Source organism: Phaethon aethereus, assembly GCF_964289735.1.
Source record: "Phaethon aethereus genome assembly, chromosome: 5".
Taxonomy (NCBI): Eukaryota; Metazoa; Chordata; class Aves; order Phaethontiformes; family Phaethontidae; genus Phaethon; species Phaethon aethereus.
In genome coordinates, this window is record NC_138579.1 from 41,700,624 (window position 1) to 41,714,704 (window position 14,081).

Consider the following 14,081-nt stretch of genomic DNA (forward strand, 5'->3'; position numbering starts at 1 on the left):
ATATGGCCATGCGAGATGCTTTACTCACAGCAGGCAGCCCTCCTGCTGCTTGAGTGTGTTTGTTGCTGTCTTGGAATCACAGCCTTCCTTCTCTTGCTTGACTACATCAGAAGCTGGATTCTACAATCGCTACTGTCGATGCTAAGATATGAGGTGGACTCCAGTAACCCAAGTCTAAACATGGCTGTTGTGCAAACAACAGTGCTGGTTAGTGGTCAGCCATGCTTTCGAAAAGGATTGAGCACAGAGCTGCAACATGTACAGACAAAATTAGATGAAGCTTTGAATTGACTATTAAGTGGCTCAATGGCAAAATTCACTTTTCAATGTCTTGTGCCTAAACCTGTCTCAGTGACAATTCTACACAGTAATTTTAAATGACAGATTTCAATAAGGTACATAAGTCTGCAGTGACTTCTTGAAATGAAGATGAGTTGCCGAGGTCAACTGTATGAGGTTTAATAAGGCCAAGTGCCAGGTCCTGCACTTTGGTCACAACAACCCCATGCAATGCTACAGGCTTGGGGAGGAGTGGCTGGAGAGCTGCCTGGCAGAAAAGGACCTGGGGGTGCTGGTTGACAGCCAACTGAACATGAGCTGGCAGTGTGCCCAGGTGGCCAAGAAGGCCAACAGCATCCTGGCCTGTATCAGAAATAGTGTGGCCAGCAGGAGTAGGGAAGTGATCGTGGCCCTGTACTCAGCACTGGTGAGGCCGCACCTGAAATACTGTGTTCAGTTTTGGACCCCTCACTACAAGAAGGATGCTGAGGTGCTCGAGTGTATCCAAAGAAGGGCAATGAAACTGGTGAGGGGTCAGAAGAAGAAGTCTTATGAGGAGCAGCTGAGGGAACTGGGGTGGTTTAATGAGAAGAGGAGGCTGAGGGGAGACCTTATCACTCTCTACAACTACCAGGAAGGTGGTTGTGGCGATGTGAGTTGTTGGTCTCTTCTCCCAAGTAACTAGCAATAGGACAAGAGGAAATGGCCTCAAGTTGCGCAAGGGAGGTTTAGACTGGATATTGGGAAAATTTTCTTTACTGCAAGAGTGGTCAAGCATTGGAACAGGCTGCTCAGGGAGGTGGTGGAGTCACCATCATTGGAAATGTTAAAAAAAAGTGTGGACATGGCACTTTGGGATATGGTTTAGTGGGCATGGTGGTGTTGGGTTGATGGTTGGACTCGATGATCTTAAAGGTCTTTTCCATCCTTAATGATTCTGTGATTGTGAGTGGGAGCTACTACAGAAGACCTACAGTCAGATGTTCTGAAGACGTAAGAGAATTTCGAGAGTACCTGTATCCAGGTACAGTGAGAAAAATCTATTGAACATACTTGAAAAGGTCACTTGGAAACTTTATCCCATCCATACTGGTAAATGAGGAACAGGGGAAAGTTGCTTGGAGGCTTGAAGCAGTAAGACTACAACGGAAGGAGGCAGTCTTCTTCGAAACGGAGATGCTAGACATTCGATAGGTGGTTAGTATGTTGGCAATTTGCCTATCTCCCCAGCCCTAGAAAGGTACAAACACGGAATTGTGCAACTGGACTGTTTTGCAACAATCTGGAAAACTTCCAGCAGCATTTAGGCCAGGTCTGTCACGTATCAGCCAAGTTCCTAAATGCCCTAATCTTCTGCCAGAATAGAAAATGCAAAGTACCCATAACAGTTACAATATGCTGTAGCAAGGAGGTGTGGAGGTAAAATTTTGACCTTGGAGACAGGAATGAGCCTAAAGCTGCTGCTGCCCCCTATGCTTGTACAAAGTTCAAAAAATTTTGCCTTTGCTTAGCCCAAATGGGAGACATAGGCCACGTCTGCTGAAGTAGTATGAACTTACATCAGTGTATATGAAAATTACTCCAGTATTATCTTGCTGTTAATGCAGGGCCCTACGTGAACACCCACACTGTGCAGTTCACGTGCCCGCAGAAGAACTTCATCCATGTAACTGTGCAGGCAGGATCATTACAAGTTTCTCTCGCCGACCGCCCTGACGGATCCTGGGGAAGCTCTTTGCTTCGGCCTCCCGTGGGAGGCAGGAGGCGTTGCCGGACGGATCCGGGCCTCCCCAGCCCCTCACAGCGCTCCTGAGCGGGCCTGGCTGCGCCCAGGCGGCCGCGCTCGCTTCGCCTCGCCGCGCTTCCCGGCCTTCAACTGCCGGACGTCGCCCGCCCTCAGACATCAGCCTCCGCTGCCCCGCCGCCCCCAGGTCACCGCGCACGGGCGGCCGCACCGCCATCCTCCCCCTCCTCGGCCCGTAGCGACTCGGCGCCACGAAGCATGCGCGCAGAGCGAGCGGCGCCTGCGCAGTGCAGCCCAGGCCGTCGCGGGGGCCGGGCTGTGGGCGCGACGCGGGGCAGCGGCTGGGTGACGGCGTCGCCGGCCGCGTCCCTCGCTCTCAAAATGGCGGACGGAGCCGACGGAGGGCTCGGAGAGAGAGCGGCGGGAGCAGCGGCCGGTCGGATTCCCGTGCAGCCCCAGGAGCGAGCCATGGTGAGGCTGCAGCCCGGCGTAGCGGCGCGGTTCCCCTCTGATCCCACTCGGGGCCAGCCTGTGCCCTGCCCGCGCTGCAACTCCGCCGCTCGGTCCAGCGTTTCTGGCCGCGGGCCGCCCTGCTGCCGGCCGCGGAGGGAGCCGGCACCCCCCGCCCCAGGGGCGGGGGCTGCGTACTCCGTGGCGGGGCTGCCGTGCGGCGCCGCGGAGGGGCGGGACGCGCCATTGTGCGGCCGCTGTTGCCGGCGGGTGGCGGCGGCGGCACCTGCCGAGGGGGGACCGCGCAACGGCCGCGGGGCCGCAGCACGGGGCGGGCGGGGAGGCGAGCGGGCGGCCCGTTGCTCCCCTGCGCCGCCGGTGGGGCGGGGGCGCGCACCCTGCCCCTGCCTGGCACAGCCGCGGTCCCGGCGGCGGCCGCCTCTGCCCCGGAGAGGTAGCCCAGCTCAGCCCTGGGCCCGGCGAGCCTCTGTCAGGCGGCCCACGGGGAAGCGGTTTGTCGCCAGCTTCCCGCAGCATCTCCCACCCGCTGTCCTGTGTCTTTGACTTCTACGTAATTAAACGAGATCAACCTTTAGAAAGCTTCAAAGATTATCTTGCGTCCTTAAAACGTTGAAGCGTATCCATGCATCTTTTCTCTTTTTTTCTGACTTTACCTTTCTTAATTAAAGGTGACCTTACTGTGGAACAAAAGAGGCTGAGTAACAGATTATTGTTCTGTAGAGGCTGAATGAAGCAACAAATAGTGAAGTTTAGAAACGATGTAGATAGAGACAGTTTGTTTATTTTTTTTTTTTCCCCTGTGAATTGCTTTAATCGCCTGTGGAGTTAATATTGCCTTACTGAACAGAACTTGGTGCTGAATCTCTCTAGTGGTAGTAGGTAAGGGCCTTCTGTGCTTTCCTTCACAACCTTGTGAAGTGATTACTATGTTGCAAACACTTTTGCCAGAGGAGTTTAAAACCCAAAGGCTGTCAATTTAAGAAAGGTGTCTGAATGTGTATCAGAAACCTTACATTTTATGTTACATTTTCCTGTAGCAACTTGAATATGTAGTATGGCTTTGAAACTCTGGACTGTGGGTGTTTAGAAGTTGGGCACTGGCAAGCTACTTTTTACATAATGATTACACCATTAACAAAATTAGGAAGATATAAATAGGGATATGTTTACTCCTGGAACTTCTCTTTCAGACGGCAGTGCAAAGCCAACAATCATTGTTCATTGTACTTTTTCTCTCAGAATTGTAAGGGTATCTGCAAATCATAAGGATGCAGTCTGTGACTACAGAGGCATTTCTAAAATTAAGTATATTTCTGTGGCCATAACATGCCTATGTGTGGATTCTTTTTCTATATGAGAAACAATTTGATTTTAAACTAGTAAAAATGTGATTTGATTCCATTATAGTGTCAAAAAATGCAACCTGAGTCAGGCAACTTCTTAAGCTTGAGAGCCATGTATAGCCAGAGGTACTGAGGGTGACAGCTGCAATCAGCAGCAAAGCAATGCAATCAACCTTTCATTATTCAGGGACATAGGAGGCTGAGTTAGCCCAGGCAATGCATAAAACTGATAATAGTGGTATTGTGGAAAACATGGAGAAAGATGTTGAAGAGCTGCTGAAAGTCAATGTGGGTCCACTAAGTTGTTTTAATTTTTATGTGGTTTCAACTGAAAGTCTCTGTGCCGGAATTACTGTTATCCTAACAGAGGTAGGTGGCCACCCAGGCTGTGTCATCGGCCATATATCCAAGCAAACTGCAGGAATTTTGACGAGGGAGTATGGGGTGAGGGTATTAAGGGAGAAGGAGAGGTAGGGATGTGGGCTTACGCTTGGTCTGACAGTGTTCACGAAGTTACATTGCAAACCTGGCTACACTGACGCCAGAGGCAGCTGTAATCTGGAAGCAGTACACACAATTTACTGCTGTACTAAAGATGGTACTAATTAGGTGGAACTAACATATCCTGACTGACTTGTGTTTTCACTGTGCCCAGCTGGTGTGAATGTCCTTTCACTGTGGTGCTAGAATCGGGAAGTTGGGGGAGTGTGGAGCAGAAACAACTGGCTGAATGGCATGAGCTTCAGCCTTACTGAACTTGTCAAGTCTGTCTCAGTGTCAGCCCAGTCTGACTCTTGGTCTCCTTTTTCATCTCTGGCTTTGGGTGCTGTTGGTTATAGTGCAGCACCACACCTGGCTGCATGACTAGTAAGCCTTCCCAGAGCACCGGGTGCGTGATGCAGGATTACCTGAATGATCCTGCAGGAGCCAGCCTGATTCTGGAATGTATGGTGATGACTCAGGTAAACTCTTCAGCAAAACCAGCCCAACTTGGTGGTTTCTTCTGTGCACTTAACGCCAACTCTTCGGGTTGGATGACTGTAGTTGTAAATATCTGAGTTGGCGTTTCACTGTGTTAGTTGAAGTCAGGTCCCGTCTCTGCCCTCTACTTCTCTATAGTGGCTGTATTGCTTCCTGAGCTGAGCTGTCCTGAAAGAGAGGGCTGAATTTGTGCTGCACTGGCACTGACCTAGTGGTAAACCCTGTCTACCAAACTTAAGTTTACCTTCTTTTTCTTTCTCAACAGCATCCACAGTTTGCTTGGCTGACTGATGAGCTGGACTTGGCTTGTCTAGTAGTTGGCTAGCAGGCATTGCCGGTGGCCTAGTAAAAGCCTGCTTTGCAGGCTGGATCCAGCCCCTTTGCTTGTTTGTCCATCTGTATTCTAAACCAGTTCCAGTTTGACTCCTGCCTGCCTTGGTGGCTGCTATCTGGAATATATGAGCAGGGTTTAGATATTTTAATATTTCAAAGATTTTAATTTATACTAAATCTTCAAATTCTAACGTGTACTTTCTCAGTAATATTTGTGAAGAAAAGTCCCATCTTTTGTCATCAGTCAATACTCCTATACAAAAGTATAGATGTAAGTGGGGTAGTGGTGTACAAGAAAAGAAAAGCTTTATTATTAGGATATTTCCTTTAAAGGCAGGAAAGTAACTTGATTTTGAATTTTAATCTCAAAGCAAAACATCATACAGGTGTTTGTGCATTCTAAAGTATTTCAGATTTTGTTTTGTGTCACTCAATGCTATTATACAGCATATGAGGAACCTTGCTTCTGTAGCTGTGTTGTAATCAAATAGTAATATGGAGGAGATATTCATATTCATATGCACGTTATTTCTTGAGATTAATGAAATCTCAGTCAGGTGTCTTGTTTTGGAGTTGCAGTGACTTCTTCCAGTTTTAAATCTAACCTCTCCTAATCTGAATTAACCTGCTTAGACCAGATGACATGTAATTTTACATCAGTTTATGTTAAGCTAAACTAGTTTAAAATTTCATCTTTAGGTAAGCCAGCATATCCTTTTGTGTAAATAAGCCCTGAATTGCCTATAGTCAAAGACACTGTTTTTAGACCAGTGCAGTGCATTAACAGAACAATGCCTACTGTACACTTGTATCAGTGTCCAAGAAGTGGAGTCCATGAAGTTGCAACAGGAACCGGAGTGTTGCCAAGGTCCTGTTGGCATATATTCTATTTTAGCACACTACAGAAGTGCTTTCATTTTGTTAGTGCATTGAGCAATGCTGTGGTTCTCTGCTTTCACGTTTACTTGTACTTCTTGGTAATTTTTGTGGCTTTTGTTAGTGCAGGAGTGAACTGCGATTGTGAAGGTATCTGTCATCTTTGCTCAAGTCCACATAAAGTGCACAAATTATGGCTGTTGTAATTTTGTTACAGTGCTGCAAGAGGTATTTGGTTCCAGGAGAACATAACTGCAAGTGGATGTTCCTGATAGCATGCAACTGTTTAAGTGGCTTCTAGATCCCAGAGCAATAGAGAAGCTAGGGATAAACAGGTTGGTTTTGGTGTGTAAGGGAAAGCATTTAGGAGATGCTGAGAGAGTGCTAAATACAGATAGACTCACCTGAATTTTATTACACATTCATTTACTGCAGAAGTAGACTATGCGTACAATGGATCTTAAAATTCATGATAATTGGAAAATTGGGTGGTTATAAGACAAGTTTGAGTACACAGGAATTAATACAAAACCCTAGGGGTTTTTGGTTGGTTTGTTTTTGTTTTCCCCAAACTTAACTACACTAAATTAATGAATTACTACTTTATAAATATCCACTGTAGTTGCAGTTTTTGAAATGCAGTCTGGTGCGAAGAAATTTGATAGATATTCTGTTCCTTCGAGGGTAGTAGACCGTGGCATGGATGCTAAGGATCAAACAAGGAAAGAATGAAAGTCTTTCCTCTGTTTCTCTAGAAAGAAAATAAAAAGGGTCTGTCAAATGAATAGTCATAACTTAATGAAAAAGTTTGTTTTTTAAAGCCTCACAGAATACCACAAATAACTCTGCAGAGATGATGATTTTGCTGTTTTTCTAGGGAGAATAACTTTTTGCCCCCAAAATGTGTATTTTGCACATTGTTTGGCTTTAATATGTGATTACTGAATTCCTGTTTCCCCTAGTGTTGGTGTATAAATTGTACATTGCTATCTACCTAATGCAGGTTTGACCAAAAAATTTGGAACATGAAAGATGTGTAGATTGCATGCCTCAAGGACTTGGGAATTACCTCTAGAATTTTTGGCTACTTTGTTTTGCCTGTTGAACTTACATAGTAGTATCCTGCTAATTTTGTAGCATCTTTAGGATATAGTGTCCAGTTGGTAGGCAGTACAATAGAGATATCTGCAGCATGGCAGAGAGAGAACTACAAGCTGTGATTTCACTTCAAATGTCTCCTTGGGCACCTGTTTGCATTCAAGCACTTACCCCTATAAACTGAAGCTGCACTCTTGTGATTTTTGGAGATAACTGTGGTTTAAAACTGACCCTGACCCGCAATTCTAAAGCGGTTGAATAACCTGGGTCTGTGTGTTGTTTACCCTGAAGATGACATTAGTTTTAGCTGTCCAGCAGCTGAAACAGTAACCGATGGTTACTTTTGCTTCTCTGGTTGTCACAGGTTTGCTCTGGTTCAGCTAAACTGGTAGTTGTTGAAGACTACTGGAAACAAGGTAGTTGTTTCTTTGTCTCTATGCTGTAGACGAAGCTTTAAGTAGTCTGTGCTTGCTGTTATGAGTCTCATTCCCAGTGGGCAAACACCTGCATCATTAAAGCATCTTTTAACATTAATTGGCACCCTGCTTTGGCTTAGGGGCCAAAGTTTAAATGAATGTAGAGATCAAACAGTTCTTTTATTTCTTCAGGTCAGAGTTGGTGTTTTGTTAGGACAATGTTAGACAATCTTGAATGTTACCCATGTTGTGCCAATAGAGAATAACTTTTGAAACCGAACTTGCTTCTTTCAGTGTAATTACTGATATGCAGAACAGACCAAAGTTTGGTACGTGGCTGGTTCCCAGCGATGTTATATAAAGGAGCCATGTGTCTGACTTGTCAGAAAACAGGTATTTCATAACTGAGCTCTAAATGGTCATTTTTTAAGTTTAGATTCTCTACTAGAACATTGGCTGTACTTTGTCAGAGAATGTGAAATACATCATGAACAGCTACATAGTACTTATGTGACAAAAAACCAGACTAAGCTTCCATTTTAGTTCCCTGAACTGTGCCCTTCCTGACATAACAGAATTTATACTCCTAAAAAATTCAGTTTGATTTAAAAGCAGGGAAAGACAAATATGCTAATTAATTTCTAGTGCTTATTTTTGAAGACTCTTCTTTGGGAAATTTATATCTTTGAGGTTGAAATAGATTGCCTTGTCTCCCTGTTTTTTTTACTAAAAATAATGCCTAGGTGTTCCATACTGCAGTTGGATCTTACTTTCAGTGCATTAGAAAGCTGATGATTTTAAACCAAAATAAACAGAAGGAAAAATTGAACTAAAAATTTAAAAGCAGAACCTTATATGAAAATGTTAGTTCAAGAATCTTTTGAAGTTTGCTTTCTAAAGAAATTTTAAGTATTCTGCATACTTATCAAAGAACAACTGTTCCTTTTAAATATCCTTTATGGTTGCTCAGTTGGACAGACAATATCAGAATAAATGTTTTCTGCGATCTGTTGTCCTGCTAGTCTCTGTTTAACTAGTAACAGCTCTTCTGTGCACTAAAGTAAAGCAGCCTTTTGCATTTGGTATTTATGTTGAATGGTACCTGCTTGAAATCAGTATGTCCCCAGCATTTTATATATTTACTTTTAAAATCCTGCTTCCACCAGCTGTTTTGACAGGCAGCTGTTGCCTTCTCATACTTGACAGATTTATGTCTTGCACAAACTAAGCTTTTTTACTACTCCTTTAAACTGGAATATTGGACCAGGTACAGGTTTTAGTTAGTGCCACTGGCAGTGTCTATTCTTTCATAATTTGTTATTTAATGTTTATAAATATTTATAGTCCTTCTTTTCACTGATTATATTAATGTATATATCTAAAAATATAGTCTTGAAATTTATGAAGTCACTTTTGCCCTAAAAGATCAGTGTGTAAATCAGTGCAGTTAAGTAGAGCTGCTTTCTATAGTACTGCCTAATGCAAACTGTTAGTTTGAAAAGACTTTATAATTCAAACAGAACTGTGCTTAGAATGTAACTCAAAACTGTCATGGAAGGAATGGCTACTGAATTAATGTATATAATAAACCTGTTGCAATGATAAATTCTATCATAGTGGTGAGAAATCTAATTTTCTTGATCTATAGGTGAAAAGTGAATTGATAGAGTTTGTTAAATTTCTCTTTTTCCTTGTATACTCACTTAGCTCTCATTCCTATTACTATTTGCAGTATTCACAAATGGGTGTTTGTGAATGACAAAATTGGTTATGGATATATTGCATATATCAGTGACAGATATTTTGCTCTTTTTATAGCAGTATTTGTAAGCAAATATAATTCTTCATCCTCTGACCTTTTCTGACATGATGCTTATTTAAAGGGTTGGAAAAAGCCTACAAACTGCCCTTTTAGATGTAGGAGAAACCTGCGTGTTTGGTTGGAATTGACTTTTGGGAAGATCTGTGTATATTTACACATGGGAAGAAATATTAATAGGTTGATCCCACAGAGTAGAACATGTTTTCATGCAAGATGAGAGATTATCTCCTAATGATTCTTTCTCAAGTGGTATTGTGAGGTACCGCTTTGGTAGTCATATTCTTCTGAAGAGCTAGATTACTGCTTTTGTTACACAGAACAAATAAAATGTCCTGGACAAAATTGTTGCCGTCTCTGCTCTTTTGACAAAACTTCTTACGCTTGAGAAACACAGCTTTGCAACTCCTCCTGGTCTTCCTTTTTCACTCAGTTTGAGAATTATTGTCATCTTAAAAAAGGAGGATGTGACAGGACTGCATGATTAAAGGAGGAAACGATGGGGCTGGAGAAGGTTGGAGTTACAAAGTATGAAAGAAGACATAGGAGACAATGCATGTCTTTGCACGCTCTTCACTAGTGTCAGGCTGCTGAGTGTCACCTTTGCCTGCTGAGTGTCACCTTTGCCTGCTGTTTTCAATACCTGGGAATGCCCAATGACATTGTGTGTCTGTTGCTCCCTCCGTAGGAAAGGTGGTGGTGTGCTGCTCCCATGATTACTGCCTTTGCTCATTCTGGTCACTGTTTGTGGCAGTTTTATTTCTGGGCTATGTGTATGTCTGTATGGTCCATACGATGACGTGGCTGTTTCTTCAGCTAACTTTTTAAAAAAATGAGAAAATGACCCCCTCCCCCAAAAAACATCAAAAGAACTTTATTAAGGTTGCTAATACGGATATTTAAAAGCTGAGAAATTTCAGAATTTAAATTTGAAGTGAAGCTTTAATTTACTCCAAATGTATGTGGAGGTGATTTTTCTTCTAAAGTCAATTATTTTCAGTTTGCAGGCCAAAAATATTTTCCAGTGGAACGGTGTTAGAGTGGAGTGTATTCAGGCCTGCATCCTCTGGGCTTTCCTCTGTTAGTTACAGGCTTTGGGCTCCGTGAGTAGGGTGTGAGTGCCGGGGGGCTGTGGAGAGCCAACAGATGATAGTATTTTAGTTAGGTGATGATGTTTTTATCTTAATTGCGTTATCTCATGACCTCTGCCTCTTTCAGTACACTACTTCAAATTTATTCTTGAGTGGAATCAAATTTGGAAAATGACTTTCTTTAGGGTTTACTTCTAGCAGAAATTGGAAGATTAATATAAATTGAGAAAGAAATAAGATTTCTCCTGGTGAAGGCATTAGAATCACGGAATGGCTGAGGCTGGAAGGGATGTCTGGAGGTCATCCTGTCCAAACTCCCTGCTCAAGTAGGGTCATCTATAACAGGTTGCCCAGGGCCATGTCCTGTTGACTTTTGAGTATGTCTAGGGATGGGGACTCCACAGCCTCTCAGGGCAGCCTGTGCCAGTGCTGGGCAGAAAGCTGCAGTGCGAGCCCCATCTCTGCTTGCAATTGTCTTGCACAGCTCCTAGGCTTTTCTTAGACTCACAGCTCATTCCGTGTGTAGGATGGTTAGAACTTAATTGATGATGATACAGTATTTTATTTCCTCTTCACCAGTCAATATACAGTCACTAAAGAAAACCTAACAATTTATTCATTCATATGATTTTTGTATCTGTAGCAACTGAGCACTTGACAGGTATGATGTGCTCAGGTAAAGGACTGAGTGAGCAGAGGTAAGGTGGGACTACTCAAAGTGTTAATCAAAGTATTCAAACCTGAATTTCAGTATGTGTGCATGAGGGGACCAAGCTAGCATTGACAGTCAGTCTTGGGGGTGTGCTTTATTTGGCAGCTTCTGTATTTTTGATAGTTTTGTGTGTAATTTTATACAGTTGAGTATAGTATACTAAACAGATTTCGATGCAAGGAATAAATTTTTTCTCCTAGGAGACACAGAGGGTATGAGATGGGTCTGAAGCTTAGCCTGGTGCAGCTTCTAGAAATAAGAAAAAGAATATTCTTGTTTCTCTTGTGAATATAATGGATGTTTCCTGGGTGATATATAGGTTGAGGATATAATTTAGTGTGTCTATCAGAAGGCAGCCAGCCTGCTTGAGAGAGTTTTCACTTCCCTTCTTCTCTCTCATTCCCTACTTCCTGTCCTTGCTTCTCTGGACAATGTTTAAATAGAATTAAAAGCTTTGCATAGGAATGCTTGAAATGCTTGAGAGTTAGACTGTGTGAGAACCCATTCTACACTTCTGGCAGATTTTCAGGAAAGCTTAGCCCTGTGTTTCTTAAAGATGTGATGTACTCTGTTCCAACAACACAGGAGCTAAACTTACACCATCCCTTGGGAACACGGCTTATTAAGATAGAAGAGCTACAGACTGGGATTCTCTTGTGCTTTGGAAAGAGAGCATGCCAAGGGGTCACACCCCATACCCACCCATTTGAACAAATACGGTGTCTAAATTGGGAGGGGAACTTGCTAAAGCCATAGTGCAGTATAGGTAAGTTAAAACAAAAAACGCAAGTTACAGGAGGAAACATGTTTAAGAAGGAACATTGAATTATGGAATTTAATTATGATGGGAATAATTGACTTCCATTCATCTTAAATCAGACATATAAAAATAGACATGTGATCAAGGAATTCAGTTTTAAGTTACATTTTACAATTTGCTGTCTTTGAGAACCCCTAAATGATATTTTTTTTTTTAAGTATTTGATAAATTTTGCTTTAATTTCAGTTGTTTTTTACAATGTGGTATCTTTATGCCCCAAGTAAGTGTAATTTTTATTAAAAAACAATTGTTACTAGGTAGTTGAAAAATTTGAACAAATTAAAATAAAAAGACAATCAGCTAATTTGTTTCCTTTTCCTTTTATTCTTTAGCACTGTGAATGTGCAAATAAATACCTATATATCTGAGTGCATGTATTTGTACAGAATGCATATATATTCCATGCATGTGTATGCTAAAGTTTTTATGATCGATATGGTGATCACAGTGGTGCTTACTGCTCAAATAACAAATCTGTTCTTGATCTAGAATTTGTGTTAGAATTAGATTTTAAATAAATGGTTCCCTTTGCTTCATGGATGAATCTTCATTTTCAGGTGTTTTAGGATGGGTTGAATGCTTTGTGATTCAAGAAATCTGATTAGACTGGTCAACCTGCACTTATAAAATGAGGGTATTCTAGCATGACTTGAGGACAAATTTGCTCTCCTGTTTGACCGCATTATCCATGGCTTCTCTTTTTCATCAATGTCTGCCATGCTTTTTCTTCCATAACTTTGAGTTCATGGATCACTGTGATAAATGAAGTAATGGACTAACTAAGGCTAATGTAAGGTAGGGTGATGACCAAAATATCAGTAGAAGCCTCAGGCTAAAACTAAACATATGAGAAGTGTAGTGGGTCTTATTAAAGCTATAAAGCAAGTGTTTAGAGTGACTACAATGTTGAACAAATCTCCTTTAACAGATTAGTTTGGGTAACGGATATTATTGTTAATCTAGGATTTTCCATGTGGTATCTCATTTCTACTTCTTCTATTTAGATTTTGTATGTAGACAGTTTTTTTTGTGTTGTCTATATTAGGTAAACATACAATTTTTTCAGAAAATAAATATGCAATTTCTACATGATGTTTGCAAATCTGGCTTTCAGAGTGCTGGGTTGCCGCACTTCGAACTGCATGTGTTCTAGATTCATTTATTTTTTCAGAGAACTGTTATAATCTAGGTAGTAAATTAGGGAGCTGTAGCCTTATAGGTCTATTATTTAATACTTTATCTCCATCAATTTTGGGGGCAATTCATTGACTCAATGGATGTAGGTTTTATTTTAAGTCAGAAATGGGGATTTTTTTTTTTGCCTTTCACATAAGATGATATGCATTTTCATCCTCTTTTAAAAGTTGAATAGTCTGCTACTTTGAGCCTCCTCTCAATCTGAACTCTTTGGTGGTGGCTTTGCTGATTCTAGGCCAGCAAGCAGAGAGGAAATTCCCTTTAGAGCTGATTGTGAAGTTACATATATTTTTTTTTTCCTTGCAAAAATAAATTTTTGTGCATCAATCAAGGTTGTGTAGGAAAGGAGATTGCAAATCAGGTAACAAGTTTACCCATCAAGGCTCCTAAAGACAATGGGGAACACAAAAAAGTATTTCTAAATAATGGGAAAAATGTGAAAGAAAGAATATTCAGACTTGAAGGACAGAAAAGGAGCAATTGGAGAGAACTGTTGCAAGTGAAATTGGGGACTTAAATTAAGACAATTAAGAACCTTAAGCCAAATCATACGTACTTTTATTGTCTTATAAACATGAAATTGCATTTTAGTCTGGTTCCACAAGGACATTAAACTTATATAATCAGTTGGCCTTCTTTCTCCCTCAGTAACTGATGATGATCAGTTTCAACAAGATTTTATTAAAGGGTAACAATTTCAAAGACCATTAAGTTGCTGCACATTTTGTGACTATCAGCAGGCTAAGGAATGAATCCCCAACTTATTTCCCAGCTAAGACAGGGAGACCCTCAGCTGCTGTTCTTTCCATTTGTCGGCAGTTGAACAGACATCAAGATTTGTGTATTGGCTAGCCTGTTGGCAAGCATGTAGCTGAAAATTAATTAGTGCGTGGGTTGCTCT

The 14,081-nt window shown here is 41.9% G+C and overlaps 1 protein-coding gene across 1 annotated transcript in view; it reads left to right on the forward strand.

The window, feature by feature from the left end:
• Positions 1 to 2,389: 2,389 nt before the first annotated feature.
• The window catches only part of UBR1 (ubiquitin protein ligase E3 component n-recognin 1), a 73,195-nt gene continuing 61,503 nt past the window's right edge, over positions 2,390 to 14,081 (forward strand). The window contains exon 1 of the mRNA XM_082000743.1: positions 2,390 to 2,494. Coding sequence (XP_081856869.1) covers positions 2,405 to 2,494 — 90 coding nt within the window. The 5' untranslated portion in view covers positions 2,390 to 2,404. The remainder of the gene's footprint in view (positions 2,495 to 14,081) is intronic.